Source organism: Streptopelia decaocto (genome assembly GCF_964273445.1).
Source record: "Streptopelia decaocto genome assembly, chromosome: 6".
In the NCBI taxonomy this organism is placed as follows: Eukaryota; Metazoa; Chordata; class Aves; order Columbiformes; family Columbidae; genus Streptopelia; species Streptopelia decaocto.
In genome coordinates this window covers 28928858-28951105 of record NC_138660.1, presented here as the reverse complement: position 1 = coordinate 28951105, position 22248 = coordinate 28928858, and the positions used below count along the sequence as shown (strand labels likewise).

Below are 22248 nucleotides of genomic sequence, written 5' to 3'. Positions count from 1 at the left end.
CTCCAGGAGACCCCCTGGATCAATATTCATTATAGAATGCTGCTATCACTTCTTGTATACACTGAAAAATGATAGAAAACAACTGGGAAAGAAAAACCCCTCCTTTATGAAATCGTGTTTGAAATCTTCACCATGAAGTATCTGACGGAAAGCTCTCCCAGGAGTTGTGCGAGTGCTGAGGACTCTCTCAGCCGTTCCTCCCAGCAGAGCTGTTCCAGCCTCGATCCTCCCTGTGGCTCCTCTGGCCGCTCCCGCTGTCCTGCCAGCCCAGCCGGTTCCCGAGGGAACGCTCCAGTTTCTTCCCGGTGTCCCGGTGCAGCGCCCCGGCCCCACAGGGACCCAGCGCGGGGCTGGGGCGGGCACAGGAACCGGCAGCAGCAGGTGAGGACGTGCATGGTGGCCCCTCTGCTCTCCTTCCCTGGGGCTGCCCTGCAGTTATTGACAGAAAGAACAGCTTGGTGGTCTAAATAAAAGAGGTTGCTGTGAGCCAAGAGGAGAAAACAAAAAGGGGAGCGCAGAGAAAGGGGAGGGGAAAAGACACAGACAGGGAGAGGGAAGTGGGGGAGTAGGAGAAGAATCAGAAGTGTTTTCCCTTAGAAGCAGAAAGGAAAAAAGGAAGGAAACGTTAAGGACAGAACCCCCAGCGCCGTCCCCAGCCCCGGCTGCACAGCGGCGCCCAGAGAGCCGGTGCAGCCGCTGCCTGGGGAGGAGGCGACTCTGCAGCCTCCAGCTGTGGTGTCACCAGCTCCCATCGCCCCCGGGGACACGCTGCCCTGACAAGGCTGGCGAGGCCGCCCCGCTCCAGGGACTGGCGCAGCCACCGCGCCGTCCCGAGCAGGGAGGCAGCAGCCAGTTCTCCAGCCTCTGCAGGGATGGGAACAAGAGCGGGGGCCTGGCCCCGCACCCCGACCCAGAGGGAGGGCAGAGCCCTGGGGCTGACGGGCTCTCCCCGCGCGCCTCCTGCTTAGCAAGGTACCAGCACCATTCCTGCACTCCCCAACACAAGCCCTGGCTCCGGAGGCACGAGGCACCTGCTGAAGTCTCTGGGCAGAAGCTCAGACTCACCTATGTGTCGGAAAGCGCCAGCTTCTTGGCCGGCGGTGGTGACACGGTGCTGCTGGGCTGCGGAGCAGCTCTGGCCGACAAGAAGGCTTTCAGCTTTGCCAGCACCAGGCTGGCAGAAGCCCTGCCGCGAGGGTCCCTTCCCGGTGTGCCGGTGTTCTCCCCGCTGCCCCACGGCTCCTGGCCGGGGATGGGCTCCGGCAGCCTGGGGGAGGCGGGCAGGGGCCCGGGCTCCCAGCAGCGCTTCTGGGGAACCTGCGCTTTGGCCCCACTGGTGTGACTGAGGCCGGAAAATCCTGGAGCCGCTCTGGGCGCGGGTGGCGGCTGCGAGGAGCGCGGCTTCTTGGGCCTCGGGGCTGCGTCACTGGGAAACGCTGCAGCCACGTGTGTGGCTTTCCGGGCCACCTTGGGTGACGGTGACCCAGAAGGCAGCTTGACACGGCCAGGCAGGCTGGAGGCAGCTTTGGAAACGGGACCCTCTGAGCTCTTCCCGGGGCTGGGGATCCTGGGGAAGGCAGAGCAGGGCACGTGTTAACTGCCAGTGTCTGAGTGACAACAAGGGGCTGGAGCTCTCCCTGCCACCCTCCCCCGAGACAGCACACGCACGTGGGCACTGGGGCTGCCTGGGCCAAGCTCCTTCCCACACCCAGGCACGTGTCCCCAGCCCCGTCCCACGTGCTGAGCAGGGGCAGAGGGGCCGGGGACACAGGGCGCGCTCACCTGAGGTAGAACAGCACATACGCCTGCTGGTTAAGGACCACCTTGATGTTACTGGGGCGGACCACGCTGTCATTCATTTGGTACCACTGCCCGTCGCTGGCCTGCGGAGGGAGAGAGAACGGGGTCGGGCTGTGTCCAGGGACGCTCCTGGCCTGACGAGCAGCAGGAACAGCGCCCGTCAGCAGAGCTCCGCTCCCCAAAATCCCCAGGTGGCCCTGGAGAGGTGAGGGTTCTCTGCGAGAGCAGAACTCCACGCTTCCTGTGACGGAGCACAGCCCGTACCCCGCGGTGCTCCGCACCACGCACGTCTGCTGAGCACCCTCCTGTCTGCACATTACACGGACCCCCGAGCGCCCGCCGGCCCCCAGCACAGAGAGGTGCCCAGAGAGCGCCCTGGGCTCACCTTCACGTAGCAGTAGTAGTGTCCTGCGTGGCTGCTGTACCCCGAGTGCACCAGCACCGCGTAGAGCCCGTACATGACCGGATCCCCGCTGGTCTGGGACATGTACGGGCGGATGTTCAGGAGCTCAGGGTAGCCCACGTCCTGCGGAGAGAGGATGTCTCAGGAGCCTGCACAGCAGGTGGCAAGAGCAGCTCAGCTGTCCTGCGAGTCCCGTCTCGCGAGGGAGGGGGAACCCGCTCTCCACAGGCAGAGCCCACGGTGAGGAAGACGCCGGGATGAGCCAAACTCCCACGGCAGCGCAGCTGGAGAAGGGCTGCAGGACTGCGGCAGAGCTCGCACCGCGCACAGAACCACCTCCCACCTGCTCGGGGCAGCAGGGCCTCGGGACAGGACACAGCCCCGCTCTGGATGGCCGAGCACCCACCTTTGTGATCTTGCCTCCAGTGAAGTCGGCAAAACGCTTCAGAGCAAGTGTGAGAACCCTCGGCGCTCGGTGGATGGTGAAGCGTTTGGTTGCCGACACTTTGTTCTTGCATCTGCACAGGGAGAGCTTGAGCTGTTCACACTGTTCCACCACCCAGGTGCTTGCCAGCCCTGGCCAAGCCGCAAACCCCACGGAAATGACCCTGCTGAGAGCGGGTACCGCTCCAGGGCGCCTGCTCACGGCCAGGTCTGCTGGCTCAGGTCCCCGTCTCAAGACGGGGGAGATGAGGAGTGACAGGCTTCATCGCCGGCTTCACAGCCACGTACCTCACGGTTTAGCGGTGGAGCAGGTGGAGAAGCCCTCCTGTACTGCAGCTGCCCTCCTGCTTCCCACCAGCACACCCGCGGCCCTTCCCGCCCCAGCCCGCACACTCACTTGTCACACCGGTAGGCGTTCTCTCCGCCCAGCAGGTCTGGCTTCACAAACAGCTCCAGTGCCTGCTCTACGTTTGCGGCTTGCTGCCAGGACAGAGGAGAGGTCAGGGCCAGACACAGGAGCCAGCGCAACAACAGAAGCTGATCCCCTCTTGCCTGCACCGTGCCTGACGCTGGCAGGTTAAACAGCCTCGAGCAGCAGCGGTGCAGCTGCAGGAACATCCCTGCAGAGCAGAGCTCCCCCCACCTGACCCTGCCCCGGTACCGTGATCTCCACCGGCAGGTCCAGACAGGGGTCAAAGGTGTCCGAGACTGCTTTGCACATCAAGCACCTCACTGCAAGAAAAGAGCAGTGAGCACCCCCTGGCACAGCACGGCACCACCGCCCCAGCACAGCGCAGGCAGCTGCCGTGTTCCCCCTCTGCGCGTTTGGGCTCTGGGATGGCAGCACCAGCATTCGCAGCCTGTACGTGCTAGGACAACAAGTGTTGCTGGACAGCTGGCAACGTGGGTTCCTTTGCTGGTGGCAATGAGCTGGGGACCCACAGCTTCAGCCTCGTGACCCACAGATACCAAAAGACTGACCAGCTGCAGCTCTGCATAATTGGCACATGCTTAGTGACTTTCCCAAGTCACTGCAAGGCTCTCGGGAAACAGCAGCCCTGAGAGTCACAGGCCCAGGCCCTGGCAGCCAGCACTCACCACGGGACCGCAGGGAACCGCCAAAGATCTGGTGGATCAGGGTGGTGGCTTGGGTCTGGCGATCCAACCTAGAGACGGCAGCTCGGATCACACAGCGCCCGCCCCAAGAGCCACCCCCACGGGCCAGCGCTGTGTGCTCAGGATCCAAACCCAGCCCAGTCACAGGATGTGGGGACAGAACCGCAGCTGTGCTGGGGTGGAGGCGTCAGGAGAAGGCAGAGAGCAGCCCAGCAGACGAGGGGACCAGCAGACAAGGGCAGTGACGGCCACCAGAGGCCCCACGTACTCGGTGCAGTCGGGCAGGCAGGCCTTCTGCATGGCATCGACGGTGAAACGGAGGAACTCGTGCGCGTCCTCTTGCCTGCCCCAGCGGATGTGCGGGGCGATCTCTGCAGGAGAGGGAGGGATCAGGCGCAGCTCGCGCTGCAGCAGGGGCAGGTCCTCCCGCCCCCCCTCGTGCAGGGACTGCGGGGTGTGAGCTCCCTCGGCCCAAACCAAACGTCAGGCTCATGTCGGCCGTGGGGGAAGCCCCACAAGGCCCATGAAGGCCCTGGCAGGCTCAGTGAGTCGTCTCAGAAGAACCTCTGCCAAGACCTGCCCTGATCTCAAAGGTTCTGCTCCTGCAATGGTCTCTGCCCTCCTGCACGGCTACCGGAGGGGACGCGCGGGCAGCCATCCTTACTCTTGAGGTCTCGGACAAAGGACACTGGCTTTATCACGCTGCCGCTGTTCGCGAACGCCTGCGTGACGTGGTTCTGCATGACGCACATCATGCAGAAGCCGCTTTGGTGACCTGGAGTGGGAGAGGAGAAGACAGGACGTTGAGGACAAACCCATCTTAGTCCTGGCTGTGTGCAGCACAGACAGAGCCGCTCAGCCGCAGGATGCAGAGCTCGGGAACACTGCTACGGCCAGGAGAAGTGGATGCTCCCGTATGCAGGAATGTCCTCTCCACGCAGAAACGGGCGGGCGGGAGCAGAGAAGGCACATCCCGGCAGGCGCACAGCCCCGGCACAGCCGTGCGCAGGGTGCTGAGCGCAGCCCCGGGACAGGCGGCGCTCCCCTCCCCACTCACAGGCGCGGCTGTGCTCCCTGGACAGCAGGTAGTTGGCGAGCGGTGGCGTGTACGTGAGGCACTGCAGGGTGGCGTTGAGGAAGCAGGTGTTTCGCAGGTTGAGCAGCCCGGCGCCGATGCGCTGGACACGCTGCCACTGCATGGCCAGGCGCCCCGCAGGGAACAGCCCCTTCTGGGGCGCAGGGACGCCGTCCCCGTGGCGCCCCGGGGTCCGGTCGCTGCCTGCGGGGAGAGAGGCGGGTGAGCCGCGGGCTGCGCGGCGCAGGGAGAGCCCCCGGCCCTCTGCACCCACCCTGCTTGCCCGGCTGTCCCTGCTCAGCGCCGTGGGGGTGCTCGGCGGGCTCGGTGCGGGGGCTGAGCAGCAGGTACTTGGCCCGCAGCAGCTCCGGCTGGCCGGAGAAGCCGTGGCTGGCGGGCTGGAACTCGATCTTGTGCAGCAGCACCTTCTTGGCCGAGGTGCTCAGCAGCCGGCCCAGCGCCCCGGCCTCGCCCGCGTCCCGCCGCGCGTTCAGCAGCTCCCTCGGCTTCGCCGTGCCCGCCATGGCGTGTCACCGCACGTGCCACCGCCTCAAGGTCGCGCCGCTCTCTCGTCTCTCCCTCTCCACCACCACACGCGCTTCCCGCGCCTCCTCCTCAAGTCCCGCCCTTCGCTGCGGTTCTCGCGCTCGGCTCGGCCCACTGACTCCTCCCCTCGGCTTCGCCGTCCGCTCCGCTCCGCGTCCAGAACAGGACTGAGCTGCGCCCGCGCGTCCCGGCAACGCCAGCGGCGGAGCCTGCGGGGGTTGGTTGTGATGCCATCGCGCTCTGGACACGCCCCAGAATCCCTAAATGGTCACACACTGTAGTTTCAGTGCAGGGGAACCTGGGCACAGTGGTGGATTTGGCCAGCAAAAGCCTCTGCAAGTCTTACAAGGCCAAGACGCAAGGTGTGCGCTGGGGGCAGAGCAAACCTGGTGTCCCGGGACAGGCTGGGATGGGACCGGCTGAGCAGTCCTGAGGAGAAGGGCGTGGGACTTATGGTGGGTTTATGTATATTTACTAGTAGTATATTAGTATTTCGTTATTTTATTAAACTGTGTTTCTCTCAGTCCAAATTTCTCCCTTCACTTTCGATTCTCTCCCCTGTTGGGAGGGGAAGGGGTAGGGGGTGAGTGATCAGCTGCCGTGGTTGTGTTGCCAGCTCGGGTTACACCACGACACGGTTGAAGGTCCAGAGGAACATCTGTCATGGTGGGTCAGGGGCACATGAGCTTTGTGGAGCAGCTCAGTCAGTTGGGCCTCTTCAGTGCTGAAGGGGGCACAGGGCACTGGAAAAGCAGTGACTCCTGCCTGGGGAGATGATGGGGGAGGCAAACCCTCCTGCAGTGGCGGCTGGTGGGACAGAGGCAGCAGCCACCAACACCCTCCAGGGAGCTTTGAACGGAGCATCAGGAAAAACTGAGCAGGCGGTGGTGCTGCCCTGCAGCAGGACACCCGGGGACTCTCGGAAACAGGTGTAGCTGAGGGTCTCTGCAGCAGAAGCCCATGGGACTAGTCAGGGTGACATCATCCTGTGCTTAGGAGGTCTCCAGTCCCACCTTGATCCACCTTGATGTTTCCTGGCCAGTGTCATTACCCCTGTGGTGCTTTAGGCTGTGAAGAGAATCAAAACGAGGTGACTTTCATTTTCCGTGCTGGAATGCAGGGTGGGAGATCAGAGCTGCCGGGATCCTGCTGCACAGTCCGGCCTCAGAAGATTCTGTCCGGGCACTCCAGGGCTCAGGAGCAGCGGGTGCCAGTCACAGCACCACATTCTCATTTTGCCTTCCTTTGTGCCTTTTCAGAAACCTTGGGGTCCTTTGGCTAAAAGAGAAACCACCACCGTATTCTACCCCTCAGCCTCCTACCAAAACCAGGGAGAAAATATATTGATCAGGCATCACCAAAAGGCAATTCTGTCTAAGAGTTGTAATCTTTAAATATCATTTAAATATAATTTAAACAAAGGAATAGCCCTGAGAGCAAAACTGCCCCTTTAAGAACCTCATGCCAGAGGCTAACTACTGAAGAATTACACCTGCTTTGACAAGGAAGGACATGAAAAAGCTTCAGTTTTTCTCCTAAGAACAAGGAGTTCCCTTGCAGCACGGTCCTTTTTCTGCTATTAGTGACAGTGGCACGAATTCCAAACCACGCTTGAGAGCCGCTTTATTTTTCCTTGTGTCCAAAGCCCATCCCGCTCATCCCTGGGAAGGACTCCTGCCAATCTCTGCAAAGCACATCTCTCCAGCCTTGTGTCATCCACAGGTTTCTGTTCAGCCCAGGACACTTCTCCCCGTCCCTTCAGCACACGGCCAGCTCTCAGGTTTGCAGCTGCATGGAGTCAGGCCGCTCCCCTCAAAGTCTTCCCTGCTAAAGTCTTCTCTACGTGCTGATTCCAACTATATGGCCTCATATGATGTACGGCTCCACGCTCCTTCTGCAGAGCTCCATGGACGGGGCAGTCTTCCTCTGTCTTTCATGGTTATTCACCTTCGCTTGTTTTGTTTTCTTGTTGTTTGGTTTATTTGTTCTGTGGGGACCTCTGGAGCTCCTCCGGCCAGGGTCACCACTACCCCCCCAGCTCTCCCCAGGGCCAGGAGGGAGGCAGGGGTGCCGGGATCAGCCCAAGGGTGCTGGCCACCAATGTCCAATGTGCTCCTGAAGTCTCTCTCTGCTCTGCTGTCACGGAGGCACCCCGAGGTTAGTTTAAGGGACAACAGGGTCCAAAACAACTTTTATTAAACCGGGGAGAAACAGGGTTTTAGCACTCCAAAAGTGACTTAAATAAAGGTTCGGGTATCAGTTGAGGAAAATTATTAAGGGGCAGCAACTAATACAACAGGCGGTCCACAGAGTGCATGCACGTGGCTTCACCAAAACAATGCCGGAGCCGGCCCTGAGTCCCGGAGAAGCACACACTTGCCTGAACACGGTGTGGGATTATTTTTAAAGAGATACACGTACTCGTAGTGAGTACGGGAAGTGTACACTCGCGATTCTGTGAGGGTAAATTTATAATACACTCGCAATCCTGCGAGGGTTAATTTACTTACACGTGGAAATGTGCACGGAATATTACACGTGCTTATGTGGAAGCACGGGAGGAAAATACACTCGCGATTGTGCGAGGAAATAATTTATACACGTGCTCGTATTGAGCACGGAAAGCTACGCGTGCAAATGTGCACGGAAAGTACACGTGCTTGTATTAAGCACGGAAAGTATGCGTGCAAATGTGCACGGAAAGTTACACGTGCATATGTGCACGGAAGGAAAATACACCCGCGATTCTGCGAGGATTAATTTTACGCGTGCTAATATTGAGCACGGAAAGTTACACGTGCATATGTGCACGGAAAGTATAAATATACTCGCAATTCTGCGAGAAGTTTTACTCACACCCGTGGCGGTGAGGCAAGCGGAGTCTCCATCCCGGGGGGGCTCTCGGCGGCAGCATCTTGATCGTGCTCCGAGAGACCCGTGACGATGGGCGAAGTCTCGACGAGAATCCCGTTTTTATATTGGCTGATCAGATCTGACTGTGGGCATTCTAGAAGCTTCTCTGCACCCCCACCCTGGCTGTGGGTGCCCCTGAAGCCTCCAAACATCCCCCACACTGGCCGCAGGCGCCCAGCGCCTCCCTGGCGCCTCGGCACTCCCTTCTCCTAATGGCCCTTGCCAGGGGCTCTGGGGCCAAACAAAAGAAGCTGTTGGCCTCAAGTAGCAGAGAGAGAGGGAGATGTGCCTACTCCTTCCATACTGAAGGAGGGAGGGGAGAGAGGGGGGTTTGCATTCTGCCACATCTGCCCACACTGACCCTCACCTGCGCAGGGAGCAGAGCCCTGCCGGCCTGGGGCAGGAGTTGGGGTGTTTCCTCCTTCCTGCCAGCCCCCACAGACACCCCACTGTCCTCACTGACCCTCGTAGACGACCTGGAGCTTCTCCTGGCACACGTCTGCCTGCTGGCGCCCGATGAGCCCCAGGCACACACAGCCTGTCACGCAGCCCTCTAGCCTGCCTGCCCAGAGACCCAGCTTCCTGCCACCAGCCCCACGGGCCTGGCCACGCACCTTCCTGCCCCTGGGCAAGGCTGAGCCAGGGCGGTGCCCCGAATGGGGAGACCAAGAAGGCTGCGAGAGACCCAGCAAAGCTCCCACGGGGAGCCCATGTGCGAGCCCGGGTGCAAAAGGGCAGCAGGGATCCCCGTGGGCCCCACATGGGGCAGGCAGGGCTCTGCAGCTGCCCGGCAGATTTGGCAGCTGCCGTGGGGCAGGGGGGGTCCCTCGGCAGGGCTGTGGCTCACCCAGGAACACGACGGCCGCCTCACACAAGGGCTCCTGCGGGCTCTGCAGGTTCGGCAGGCTCTGGCGCAGGTAGTCCTGCACTCTGCTGCTGTGCTCCCTGAGCTGGTGAGAGCACCAGGGGACAGGGCTGGCGCAAAGCCTCCCCCGACGCCCAGGACTGGCCTCGCCTGCCTTCCCCTGCCCAGACACCCATGGTGCCCAGCACGCAGCTGGTGCCGCAGTCTGGAGGAGCCGGGGGCTGGGTGTCAGAGTCCATGAGCAGCCGTCCTGAGTGCCACCACGCCAGCTTTATTTACCCGGAGCCATCCTGCTCCTTCGTTGGCAGCTTGCTGGATCTGCACTCTTTGCAGAAAGACACGTAAACAGCTCCTTCTTCTGCTTCTTCACCCCCATCCTGAATTGTGCTCTGCCAGGAAATGGGAGAGACAAAAAAGTAAGGGAGAAAGAAACAGGGTCCCTGCACAAGCACCAGCTGCAGACACCAGCAACCTAAGTTGCCTCTTTTTAGCTGCCTTGACTTACCTGGGGTTTTTTTGGACTTCAAATGAAAGCAGAGAGGAGCTGAGTGCACAAGTTACTGTACGCGCCAATGAAAGAGGTAAGAACTGAACCAGAGAGTCCAGATCTCCTGAACCCACCACTGACAGCCGCTGCATGAACCTTTTAATACACAAGGGTTAGCACCAGTTCTCTCAGGAGCTCTGCTGGTGCAGAGACTGTTGGAACTTGCAGCTGTGAACAGGAGGGAGCACATGAAAGCAAGAACATCACTTTGAGCTACAAAACCAAGAATGAGCTGTGTTGTCACAGGTGATCTGATCTGATCTGATCTGCTGGGCTGTGCATTTAGGTTTTCTGTGTAATACTCAAGTGATCTAGAATATGCTGAGGCAGATACAGGCTTTAATAATCTGACTAAAATGTGTTGTCTTCTTCTTTCTTCTCTTCATTGGGTTAAAAGGGAAATAATTGAAATGTTGCAAGAATTCAGCTTATCCATGGATCTCTTGTTTTTCTTTCATGCTACCTTCATTCTACCTGATTTCACCAAATCCTACAAGGATTTTATGGCCATCTTACAGCCCGGCAACAGTGCCAAGTGGGCACCATTAAACCAGACTCCTCCTTCACAGCTTTCTTTTCAGCACTGTTTGGATTTGCAGGGAGGAGCAAAGAAAAAGAGAATTATAAACAATGAGGTAACAATTAACTTTAGAAATACATATACTGGTCCCCCTGCAACCACATAATGTTTGGTCATCACACACACCGCTTGAAAAATTAAAATTTCAGGGCTTTTAACTACCACAGCCTTAAGCACAGCAATAGCTAAATTAGAAAGGATTTCTTTCGAGGGCACTGCAACAAAATCCTGGTTTGGGGAGGCTGGGCTTGGGTTCTTTATGAGCTGTTTGTTTTTACCTCCTCCATCTCTAAAATATCCCCTCGTCACACAGAACGGTCCGTACACCAGTGACTTGCCTCTTGAACGCTCTGTGGAGTCTCCACGTCCTCCTCTGTTGGTTCCTCAGACTCTCCTGAAGGCCGTGCAGAGACTCCACATCTTTCTCGCGCGTCTTCCTCCTGGGTGTCCTCCTCCTTCGTCTCCTCCAGCATCTCCAAAGACACAGGTTCTGAAAGGAGAAATTCCGAGCCTGTTTGAAAAGAACAGAAAGGCAGTTTTGAAAAGCAGATAGCACGACATTTACTTTTCATGTCCTTTCTCTCTCTCTCTCCCTTGTGAAACACCACAATTGAATAAGATCAGCACACAGACAGGAAGATGCTCAGTCACGTTCATTAGACGCAGCGCCAGCCACTCTCAGCCCAGGGCACGGTTACCTGCAGCCAAGGCCCCTTCCAGCTCCCCTCGGTCGCTGCTTTCTCTATCGCAGTCAGTGCCGCTGTTCAGTGGCCTGAGCCGGTAACCCAGACAGCGCATCTTCCTCTGCCTCGCCTGCCCTGCGTGTGTCAGTGTGGTGCCGAGCCTTCCTCCACCAGGACACCCCCAGATTGAGAAAACGGGTACTGAACATGTTTCTGGAAGTCACCTGTTTTTCTAGGGGAGGCAAAAATGCTTTTCCCAGCAGAAGTCAGCTCCAGCCCTTCTCCCTTTATGCTGTTATGACTCTTGTCTTCCACCCTGTGCAAACTCTGAGCTTTCCAAAGCCCAGATTCCCACCCTCCAGCTCAGTCAAAACGCAGCATTAAGACTTGCTTTTGCATTCAGTTATTTCGTGTTCACTCTTAAGATCTCTCAGAATCTTCTCTCTCTTCTGAGTCTCCTTATTTCCATCTTTTAGAAGCTTCTCACCTCTGCTGAGGCTGCTTCTCGCAGATCAACACCTGCCAGAAGCTCCCAATGGTAAAGTTCACTGCGAGCCTTTTTCTTTCATATGCTACCAATATACACCCGGTAACCATTTCAATCTGACCCACCCAGCTTTGAGATGCACCTTCGTTTTGATGCCAAAAATGCATCTGCAGTTCACAACAGTGACACAAGGATCCTGTGGGACACAGGAAACGTTTCCATTACTAACAAAAAAAGTGCCAATGATTTACAGCCTGCAAGTGATGCGTATCACTAGTGATGTGTAAATACTTGCTCTTGCTGAGATTCACCTTCATACTTGGCCCTCCCTCCTTCCCGTGGTTCACTCTACCCATGCTCTTTTTTTTTGCTTTCATTACATTCTTTGAGACAGACTTCTACCCATTTTCAAAAATACCAGGACAAGACAACAGAAACCCTGGCTGTGACCTTTAGGCACTATTACAATGCAAAGATAGACTGTGCGATAGAATCATTTTGGTTGAAAAACACCTCTAAGATCGTGGAGTCCAACCGTTCCCCACCCCCGGCACTGACCCGTGTCCTGAGACCCTCATCTCAGGTCTGTCCAACCCTCCAGGGATGGTGACTCCAGCACTGCCCTGGGCAGCCTGTTCCAATGCCCCACAGCCCTTTGGGCAAGAAATTGTTCCCCACATCCAACCTCAACCTCCCCTGGCGCAACTTGCGGCCGTTTCCTCTGCTCCTGGCGCTTGTTCCTGGGGAGCAGAGCCCGACCCCCCTGGCTCCAAGCTCCTTTCAGGCAGTTCAGAGATCAGAAGGTCTCCCCTCAGCTCCTGTTCTCCAGCTGAACCCCCAGGTCCCTCAGCCGCTCCCATCACACTTGTGCTCCAGCTTGGTGAGGCCAAGTCCCAGGGGGCCGGTGAGGGAACAGGTGGGACTGGGAAGGGGTGAGGGGCAAAGTCATCCGTACAATGTCCAGCCTCACAGGACTGTTCTCCTGCCTGTCCAGATGTCTCCAGGAGACCCCCTGGATCAATATTCATTATAGAATGCTGCTATCACTTCTTGTATACACTGAAAAATGATAGAAAACAACTGGGAAAGAAAAACCCCTCCTTTATGAAATCGTGTTTGAAATCTTCACCATGAAGTATCTGACGGAAAGCTCTCCCAGGAGTTGTGCGAGTGCTGAGGACTCTCTCAGCCGTTCCTCCCAGCAGAGCTGTTCCAGCCTCGATCCTCCCTGTGGCTCCTCTGGCCGCTCCCGCTGTCCCGCCAGCCCAGCCGGTTCCCGAGGGAACGCTCCAGTTTCTTCCCGGTGTCCCAGCGGCAGCGCCCCGGCCCCACAGGGACCCAGCGCGGGGCTGGGGCGGGCACAGGAACCGGCAGCAGCAGGTGAGGACGTGCATGGTGGCCCCTCTGCTCTCCTTCCCTGGGGCTGCCCTGCAGTTATTGACAGAAAGAACAGCTTGGTGGTCTAAATAAAAGAGGTTGCTGTGAGCCAAGAGGAGAAAACAAAAAGGGGAGCGCAGAGAAAGGGGAGGGGAAAAGACACAGACAGGGAGAGGGAAGTGGGGGAGTAGGAGAAGAATCAGAAGTGTTTTCCTTTAGAAGCAGAAAGGAAAAAAGGAAGGAAACGTTAAGGACAGAACCCCCAGCGCCGTCCCCAGCCCCGGCTGCACAGCGGCGCCCAGAGAGCCGGTGCAGCCGCTGCCTGGGGAGGAGGCGACTCTGCAGCCTCCAGCTGTGGTGTCACCAGCTCCCATCGCCCCCGGGGACACGCTGCCCTGACAAGGCTGGCGAGGCCGCCCCGCTCCAGGGACTGGCGCAGCCACCGCGCCGTCCCGAGCAGGGAGGCAGCAGCCAGTTCTCCAGCCTCTGCAGGGATGGGAACAAGAGCGGGGGCCTGGCCCCGCACCCCGACCCAGAGGGAGGGCAGAGCCCTGGGGCTGACGGGCTCTCCCCGCGCGCCTCCTGCTTAGCAAGGTACCAGCACCATTCCTGCACTCCCCAACACAAGCCCTGGCTCCGGAGGCACGAGGCACCTGCTGAAGTCTCTGGGCAGAAGCTCAGACTCACCTATGTGTCGGAAAGCGCCAGCTTCTTGGCCGGCGGTGGTGACACGGTGCTGCTGGGCTGCGGAGCAGCTCTGGCCGACAAGAAGGCTTTCAGCTTTGCCAGCACCAGGCTGGCAGAAGCCCTGCCACGAGGGTCCCTTCCCGGTGTGCCGGTGTTCTCCCCGCTGCCCCACGGCTCCTGGCCGGGGATGGGCTCCGGCAGCCTGGGGGAGGCGGGCAGGGGCCCGGGCTCCCAGCAGCGCTTCTGGGGAACCTGCGCTTTGGCCCCACTGGTGTGACTGAGGCCGGAAAATCCTGGAGCCGCTCTGGGCGCGGGTGGCGGCTGCGAGGAGCGCGGCTTCTTGGGCCTCGGGGCTGCGTCACTGGGAAACGCTGCAGCCACGTGTGTGGCTTTCCGGGCCAGCTTGGGTGACGGTGACCCAGAAGGCAGCTTGACACGGCCAGGCAGGCTGGAGGCAGCTTTGGAAACGGGACCCTCTGAGCTCTTCCCGGGGCTGGGGATCCTGGGGAAGGCAGAGCAGGGCACGTGTTAACTGCCAGTGTCTGAGTGACAACAAGGGGCTGGAGCTCTCCCTGCCACCCTCCCCCGAGACAGCACACGCACGTGGGCACTGGGGCTGCCTGGGCCAAGCTCCTTCCCACACCCAGGCACGTGTCCCCAGCCCCGTCCCACGTGCTGAGCAGGGGCAGAGGGGCCGGGGACACAGGGCGCGCTCACCTGAGGTAGAACAGCACATACGCCTGCTGGTTAAGGACCACCTTGATGTTACTGGGGCGGACCACGCTGTCATTCATTTGGTACCACTGCCCGTCGCTGGCCTGCGGAGGGAGAGAGAACGGGGTCGGGCTGTGTCCAGGGACGCTCCTGGCCTGACGAGCAGCAGGAACAGCGCCCGTCAGCAGAGCTCCGCTCCCCAAAATCCCCAGGTGGCCCTGGAGAGGTGAGGGTTCTCTGCGAGAGAAGAACTCCACGCTTCCTGTGACGGAGCACAGCCCGTACCCCGCGGTGCTCCGCACCACGCACGTCTGCTGAGCACCCTCCTGTCTGCACATTACACGGACCCCCGAGCGCCCGCCGGCCCCCAGCACAGAGAGGTGCCCAGAGAGCGCCCTGGGCTCACCTTCACGTAGCAGTAGTAGTGTCCTGCGTGGCTGCTGTACCCCGAGTGCACCAGCACCGCGTAGAGCCCGTACATGACCGGATCCCCGCTGGTCTGGGACATGTACGGGCGGATGTTCAGGAGCTCAGGGTAGCCCACGTCCTGCGGAGAGAGGATGTCTCAGGAGCCTGCACAGCAGGTGGCAAGAGCAGCTCAGCTGTCCTGCGAGTCCCGTCTCGCGAGGGAGGGGGAACCCGCTCTCCACAGGCAGAGCCCACGGTGAGGAAGACGCCGGGATGAGCCAAACTCCCACGGCAGCGCAGCTGGAGAAGGGCTGCAGGACTGCGGCAGAGCTCGCACCGCGCACAGAACCACCTCCCACCTGCTCGGGGCAGCAGGGCCTCGGGACAGGACACAGCCCCGCTCTGGATGGCCGAGCACCCACCTTTGTGATCTTGCCTCCAGTGAAGTCGGCAAAACGCTTCAGAGCAAGTGTGAGAACCCTCGGCGCTCGGTGGATGGTGAAGCGTTTGGTTGCCGACACTTTGTTCTTGCATCTGCACAGGGAGAGCTTGAGCTGTTCACACTGTTCCACCACCCAGGTGCTTGCCAGCCCTGGCCAAGCCGCAAACCCCACGGAAATGACCCTGCTGAGAGCGGGTACCGCTCCAGGGCGCCTGCTCACGGCCAGGTCTGCTGGCTCAGGTCCCCGTCTCAAGACGGGGGAGATGAGGAGTGACAGGCTTCATCGCCGGCTTCACAGCCACGTACCTCACGGTTTAGCGGTGGAGCAGGTGGAGAAGCCCTCCTGTACTGCAGCTGCCCTCCTGCTTCCCACCAGCACACCCGCGGCCCTTCCCGCCCCAGCCCGCACACTCACTTGTCACACCGGTAGGCATTCTCTCCGCCCAGCAGGTCTGGCTTCACAAACAGCTCCAGTGCCTGCTCTACGTTTGCGGCTTGCTGCCAGGACAGAGGAGAGGTCAGGGCCAGGCACAGGAGCCAGCGCAACAACAGAAGCTGATCCCCTCTTGCCTGCACCGTGCCTGACGCTGGCAGGTTAAACAGCCTCGAGCAGCAGCGGTGCAGCTGCAGGAACATCCCTGCAGAGCAGAGCTCCCCCCACCTGACCCTGCCCCGGTACCGTGATCTCCACCGGCAGGTCCAGACAGGGGTCAAAGGTGTCCGAGACTGCTTTGCACATCAAGCACCTCACTGCAAGAAAAGAGCAGTGAGCACCCCCTGGCACAGCACGGCACCACCGCCCCAGCACAGTGCAGGCAGCTGCCGTGTTCCCCCTCTGCGCGTTTGGGCTCTGGGATGGCAGCACCAGCATTCGCAGCCTGTACGTGCTAGGACAACAAGTGTTGCTGGACAGCTGGCAACGTGGGTTCCTTTGCTGGTGGCAATGAGCTGGGGACCCACAGCTTCAGCTTCGTGACCCACAGATACCAAAAGACTGACCAGCTGCAGCTCTGCATAATTGGCACATGCTTAGTGACTTTCCCAAGTCACTGCAAGGCTCTCGGGAAACAGCAGCCCTGAGAGTCACAGGCCCAGGCCCTGGCAGCCAGCACTCACCACGGGACCGCAGGGAACCGCCAAAGATCTGGTGGATCAGGGTGGTGGCTTGGGTCTGGCGATCCAACCTAGAGACGGCAGCTCGGATCACACAGCGCCCGCCCCAAGAGCCACCCCCACGGGCCAGCGCTGTGTGCTCAGGATCCAAACCCAGCCCAGTCACAGGATGTGGGGACAGAACCGCAGCTGTGCTGGGGTGGAGGCGTCAGGAGAAGGCAGAGAGCAGCCCAGCAGACGAGGGGACCAGCAGACAAGGGCAGTGACGGCCACCAGAGGCCCCACGTACTCGGTGCAGTCGGGCAGGCAGGCCTTCTGCATGGCATCGACGGTGAAACGGAGGAACTCGTGCGCGTCCTCTTGCCTGCCCCAGCGGATGTGCGGGGCGATCTCTGCAGGAGAGGGAGGGATCAGGCGCAGCTCGCGCTGCAGCAGGGGCAGGTCCTCCCGCCCCCCCTCGGGCAGGGACTGCGGGGTGTGAGCTCCCTCGGCCCAAACCAAACGTCAGGCTCATGTCGGCCGTGGGGGAAGCCCCACAAGGCCCATGAAGGCCCTGGCAGGCTCAGTGAGTCGTCTCAGAAGAACCTCTGCCAAGACCTGCCCTGATCTCAAAGGTTCTGCTCCTGCAATGGTCTCTGCCCTCCTGCACGGCTACCGGAGGGGACGCGCGGGCAGCCATCCTTACTCTTGAGGTCTCGGACAAAGGACACTGGCTTTATCACGCTGCCGCTGTTCGCGAACGCCTGCGTGACGTGGTTCTGCATGACGCACATCATGCAGAAGCCGCTTTGGTGACCTGGAGTGGGAGAGGAGAAGACAGGACGTTGAGGACAAACCCATCTTAGTCCTGGCTGTGTGCAGCACAGACAGAGCCGCTCAGCCGCAGGATGCAGAGCTCGGGAACACTGCTACGGCCAGGAGAAGTGGATGCTCCCGTATGCAGGAATGTCCTCTCCACGCAGAAACGGGCGGGCGGGAGCAGAGAAGGCACATCCCGGCAGGCGCACAGCCCCGGCACAGCCGTGCGCAGGGTGCTGAGCGCAGCCCCGGGACAGGCGGCGCTCCCCTCCCCACTCACAGGCGCGGCTGTGCTCCTTGGACAGCAGGTAGTTGGCGAGCGGTGGCGTGTACGTGAGGCACTGCAGGGTGGCGTTGAGGAAGCAGGTGTTTCGCAGGTTGAGCAGCCCGGCGCCGATGCGCTGGACACGCTGCCACTGCATGGCGAGGTGCCCCGCAGGGAACAGCCCCTTCTGGGGCGCAGGGACGCCGTCCCCGTGGCGCCCCGGGGTCCGGTCGCTGCCTGCGGGGAGAGAGGCGGGTGAGCCGCGGGCTGCGCAGCGCAGGGAGAGCCCCCCGGCCCTCTGCACCCACCCTGCTTGCCCGGCTGTCCCTGCTCAGCGCCGCGGGGGTGCTCGGCGGGCTCGGTGCGGGGGCTGAGCAGCAGGTACTTGGCCCGCAGCAGCTCCGGCTGGCCGGAGAAGCCGTGGCTGGCGGGCTGGAACTCGATCTTGTGCAGCAGCACCTTCTTGGCCGAGGTGCTCAGCAGCCGGCCCAGCGCCCCGGCCTCGCCCGCGTCCCGCCGCGCGTTCAGCAGCTCCCTCGGCTTCGCCGTGCCCGCCATGGCGTGTCACCGCACGTGCCACCGCCTCAAGGTCGCGCCGCTCTCTCGTCTCTCCCTCTCCACCACCACACGCGCTTCCCGCGCCTCCTCCTCAAGTCCCGCCCTTCGCTGCGGTTCTCGCGCTCGGCTCGGCCCACTGACTCCTCCCCTCGGCTTCGCCGTCCGCTCCGCTCCGCGTCCAGAACAGGACTGAGCTGCGCCCGCGCGTCCCGGCAACGCCAGCGGCGGAGCCTGCGGGGGTTGGTTGTGATGCCATCGCGCTCTGGACACGCCCCAGAATCCCTAAATGGTCACACACTGTAGTTTCAGTGCAGGGGAACCTGGGCACAGTGGTGGATTTGGCCAGCAAAAGCCTCTGCAAGTCTTACAAGGCCAAGACGCAAGGTGTGCGCTGGGGGCAGAGCAAACCTGGTGTCCCGGGACAGGCTGGGATGGGACCGGCTGAGCAGTCCTGAGGAGAAGGGCGTGGGACTTATGGTGGGTTTATGTATATTTACTAGTAGTATATTAGTATTTCGTTATTTTATTAAACTGTGTTTCTCTCAGTCCAAATTTCTCCCTTCACTTTCGATTCTCTCCCCTGTTGGGAGGGGAAGGGGTAGGGGGTGAGTGATCAGCTGCCGTGGTTGTGTTGCCAGCTCGGGTTACACCACGACACGGTTGAAGGTCCAGAGGAACATCTGTCATGGTGGGTCAGGGGCACATGAGCTTTGTGGAGCAGCTCAGTCAGTTGGGCCTCTTCAGTGCTGAAGGGGGCACAGGGCACTGGAAAAGCAGTGACTCCTGCCTGGGGAGATGATGGGGGAGGCAAACCCTCCTGCAGTGGCGGCTGGTGGGACAGAGGCAGCAGCCACCAACACCCTCCAGGGAGCTTTGAACGGAGCATCAGGAAAAACTGAGCAGGCGGTGGTGCTGCCCTGCAGCAGGACACCCGGGGACTCTCGGAAACAGGTGTAGCTGAGGGTCTCTGCAGCAGAAGCCCATGGGACTAGTCAGGGTGACATCATCCTGTGCTTAGGAGGTCTCCAGTCCCACCTTGATCCACCTTGATGTTTCCTGGCCAGTGTCATTACCCCTGTGGTGCTTTAGGCTGTGAAGAGAATCAAAACGAGGTGACTTTCATTTTCCGTGCTGGAATGCAGGGTGGGAGATCAGAGCTGCCGGGATCCTGCTGCACAGTCCGGCCTCAGAAGATTCTGTCCGGGCACTCCAGGGCTCAGGAGCAGCGGGTGCCAGTCACAGCACCACATTCTCATTTTGCCTTCCTTTGTGCCTTTTCAGAAACCTTGGGGTCCTTTGGCTAAAAGAGAAACCACCACCGTATTCTACCCCTCAGCCTCCTACCAAAACCAGGGAGAAAATATATTGATCAGGCATCACCAAAAGGCAATTCTGTCTAAGAGTTGTAATCTTTAAATATCATTTAAATATAATTTAAACAAAGGAATAGCCCTGAGAGCAAAACTGCCCCTTTAAGAACCTCATGCCAGAGGCTAACTACTGAAGAATTACACCTGCTTTGACAAGGAAGGACATGAAAAAGCTTCAGTTTTTCTCCTAAGAACAAGGAGTTCCCTTGCAGCACGGTCCTTTTTCTGCTATTAGTGACAGTGGCACGAATTCCAAACCACGCTTGAGAGCCGCTTTATTTTTCCTTGTGTCCAAAGCCCATCCCGCTCATCCCTGGGAAGGACTCCTGCCAATCTCTGCAAAGCACATCTCTCCAGCCTTGTGTCATCCACAGGTTTCTGTTCAGCCCAGGACACTTCTCCCCGTCCCTTCAGCACACGGCCAGCTCTCAGGTTTGCAGCTGCATGGAGTCAGGCCGCTCCCCTCAAAGTCTTCCCTGCTAAAGTCTTCTCTACGTGCTGATTCCAACTATATGGCCTCATATGATGTACGGCTCCACGCTCCTTCTGCAGAGCTCCATGGACGGGGCAGTCTTCCTCTGTCTTTCATGGTTATTCACCTTCGCTTGTTTTGTTTTCTTGTTGTTTGGTTTATTTGTTCTGTGGGGACCTCTGGAGCTCCTCCGGCCAGGGTCACCACTACCCCCCCAGCTCTCCCCAGGGCCAGGAGGGAGGCAGGGGTGCCGGGATCAGCCCAAGGGTGCTGGCCACCAATGTCCAATGTGCTCCTGAAGTCTCTCTCTGCTCTGCTGTCACGGAGGCACCCCGAGGTTAGTTTAAGGGACAACAGGGTCCAAAACAACTTTTATTAAACCGGGGAGAAACAGGGTTTTAGCACTCCAAAAGTGACTTAAATAAAGGTTCGGGTATCAGTTGAGGAAAATTATTAAGGGGCAGCAACTAATACAACAGGCGGTCCACAGAGTGCATGCACGTGGCTTCACCAAAACAATGCCGGAGCCGGCCCTGAGTCCCGGAGAAGCACACACTTGCCTGAACACGGTGTGGGATTATTTTTAAAGAGATACACGTACTCGTAGTGAGTACGGGAAGTGTACACTCGCTATTCTGTGAGGGTAAATTTATAATACACTCGCAATCCTGCGAGGGTTAATTTACTTACACGTGGAAATGTGCACGGAATATTACACGTGCTTATGTGGAAGCACGGGAGGAAAATACACTCGCGATTGTGCGAGGAAATAATTTATACACGTGCTCGTATTGAGCACGGAAAGCTACGCGTGCAAATGTGCACGGAAAGTACACGTGCTTGTATTAAGCACGGAAAGTATGCGTGCAAATGTGCACGGAAAGTTACACGTGCATATGTGCACGGAAGGAAAATACACCCGCGATTCTGCGAGGATTAATTTTACGCGTGCTAATATTGAGCACGGAAAGTTACACGTGCATATGTGCACGGAAAGTATAAATATACTCGCAATTCTGCGAGAAGTTTTACTCACACCCGTGGCGGTGAGGCAAGCGGAGTCTCCATCCCGGGGGGGCTCTCGGCGGCAGCATCTTGATCGTGCTCCGAGAGACCCGTGACGATGGGCGAAGTCTCGACGAGAATCCCGTTTTTATATTGGCTGATCAGATCTGACTGTGGGCATTCTAGAAGCTTCTCTGCACCCCCACCCTGGCTGTGGGTGCCCCTGAAGCCTCCAAACATCCCCCACACTGGCCGCAGGCGCCCAGCGCCTCCCTGGCGCCTCGGCACTCCCTTCTCCTAATGGCCCTTGCCAGGGGCTCTGGGGCCAAACAAAAGAAGCTGTTGGCCTCAAGTAGCAGAGAGAGAGGGAGATGTGCCTACTCCTTCCATACTGAAGGAGGGAGGGGAGAGAGGGGGGTTTGCATTCTGCCACATCTGCCCACACTGACCCTCACCTGCGCAGGGAGCAGAGCCCTGCCGGCCTGGGGCAGGAGTTGGGGTGTTTCCTCCTTCCTGCCAGCCCCCACAGACACCCCACTGTCCTCACTGACCCTCGTAGACGACCTGGAGCTTCTCCTGGCACACGTCTGCCTGCTGGCGCCCGATGAGCCCCAGGCACACACAGCCCGTCACGCAGCCCTCTAGCCTGCCTGCCCAGAGACCCAGCTTCCTGCCACCAGCCCCACGGGCCTGGCCACGCACCTTCCTGCCCCTGGGCAAGGCTGAGCCAGGGCGGTGCCCCGAATGGGGAGACCAAGAAGGCTGCGAGAGACCCAGCAAAGCTCCCACGGGGAGCCCATGTGCGAGCCCGGGTGCAAAAGGGCAGCAGGGATCCCCGTGGGCCCCACATGGGGCAGGCAGGGCTCTGCAGCTGCCCGGCAGATTTGGCAGCTGCCGTGGGGCAGGGGGGGTCCCTCGGCAGGGCTGTGGCTCACCCAGGAACACGACGGCCGCCTCACACAAGGGCTCCTGCGGGCTCTGCAGGTTCGGCAGGCTCTGGCGCAGGTAGTCCTGCACTCTGCTGCTGTGCTCCCTGAGCTGGTGAGAGCACCAGGGGACAGGGCTGGCGCAAAGCCTCCCCCGACGCCCAGGACTGGCCTCGCCTGCCTTCCCCTGCCCAGACACCCATGGTGCCCAGCACGCAGCTGGTGCCGCAGTCTGGAGGAGCCGGGGGCTGGGTGTCAGAGTCCATGAGCAGCCGTCCTGAGTGCCACCACGCCAGCTTTATTTACCCGGAGCCATCCTGCTCCTTCGTTGGCAGCTTGCTGGATCTGCACTCTTTGCAGAAAGACACGTAAACAGCTCCTTCTTCTGCTTCTTCACCCCCATCCTGAATTGTGCTCTGCCAGGAAATGGGAGAGACAAAAAAGTAAGGGAGAAAGAAACAGGGTCCCTGCACAAGCACCAGCTGCAGACACCAGCAACCTAAGTTGCCTCTTTTTAGCTGCCTTGACTTACCTGGGGTTTTTTTGGACTTCAAATGAAAGCAGAGAGGAGCTGAGTGCACAAGTTACTGTACGCGCCAATGAAAGAGGTAAGAACTGAACCAGAGAGTCCAGATCTCCTGAACCCACCACTGA

At 59.5% G+C, this 22248-nt stretch overlaps 2 protein-coding genes across 2 annotated transcripts; both read right to left on the bottom strand.

Moving 5' to 3' along the window:
• Window positions 1–1065: 1065 nt before the first annotated feature.
• Window positions 1066–5362, bottom strand: LOC309441322 (ubiquitin carboxyl-terminal hydrolase 36-like; the record flags this gene model as incomplete). Its single annotated transcript, XM_082055956.1, is given in 11 exon segments — window positions 1066–1567; window positions 1783–1883; window positions 2186–2326; window positions 2610–2721; window positions 3045–3127; window positions 3309–3379; window positions 3746–3813; window positions 4032–4134; window positions 4428–4538; window positions 4821–5061; window positions 5063–5362. Coding segments are annotated over 11 exon segments (1833 nt in total).
• Window positions 5363–13523: 8161 nt separating this feature from the next.
• Window positions 13524–17821, bottom strand: LOC309441320 (ubiquitin carboxyl-terminal hydrolase 36-like; the record flags this gene model as incomplete). The annotated part of the gene is made up of 11 exons (XM_082055954.1): window positions 13524–14025; window positions 14241–14341; window positions 14644–14784; window positions 15068–15179; window positions 15503–15585; window positions 15767–15837; window positions 16204–16271; window positions 16490–16592; window positions 16886–16996; window positions 17279–17500; window positions 17572–17821. The coding sequence occupies 11 exons, from the start codon at window positions 17819–17821 to the stop codon at window positions 13524–13526; spliced, it is 1764 nt and encodes a 587-aa protein (XP_081912080.1).
• Window positions 17822–22248: the final 4427 nt, after the last annotated feature.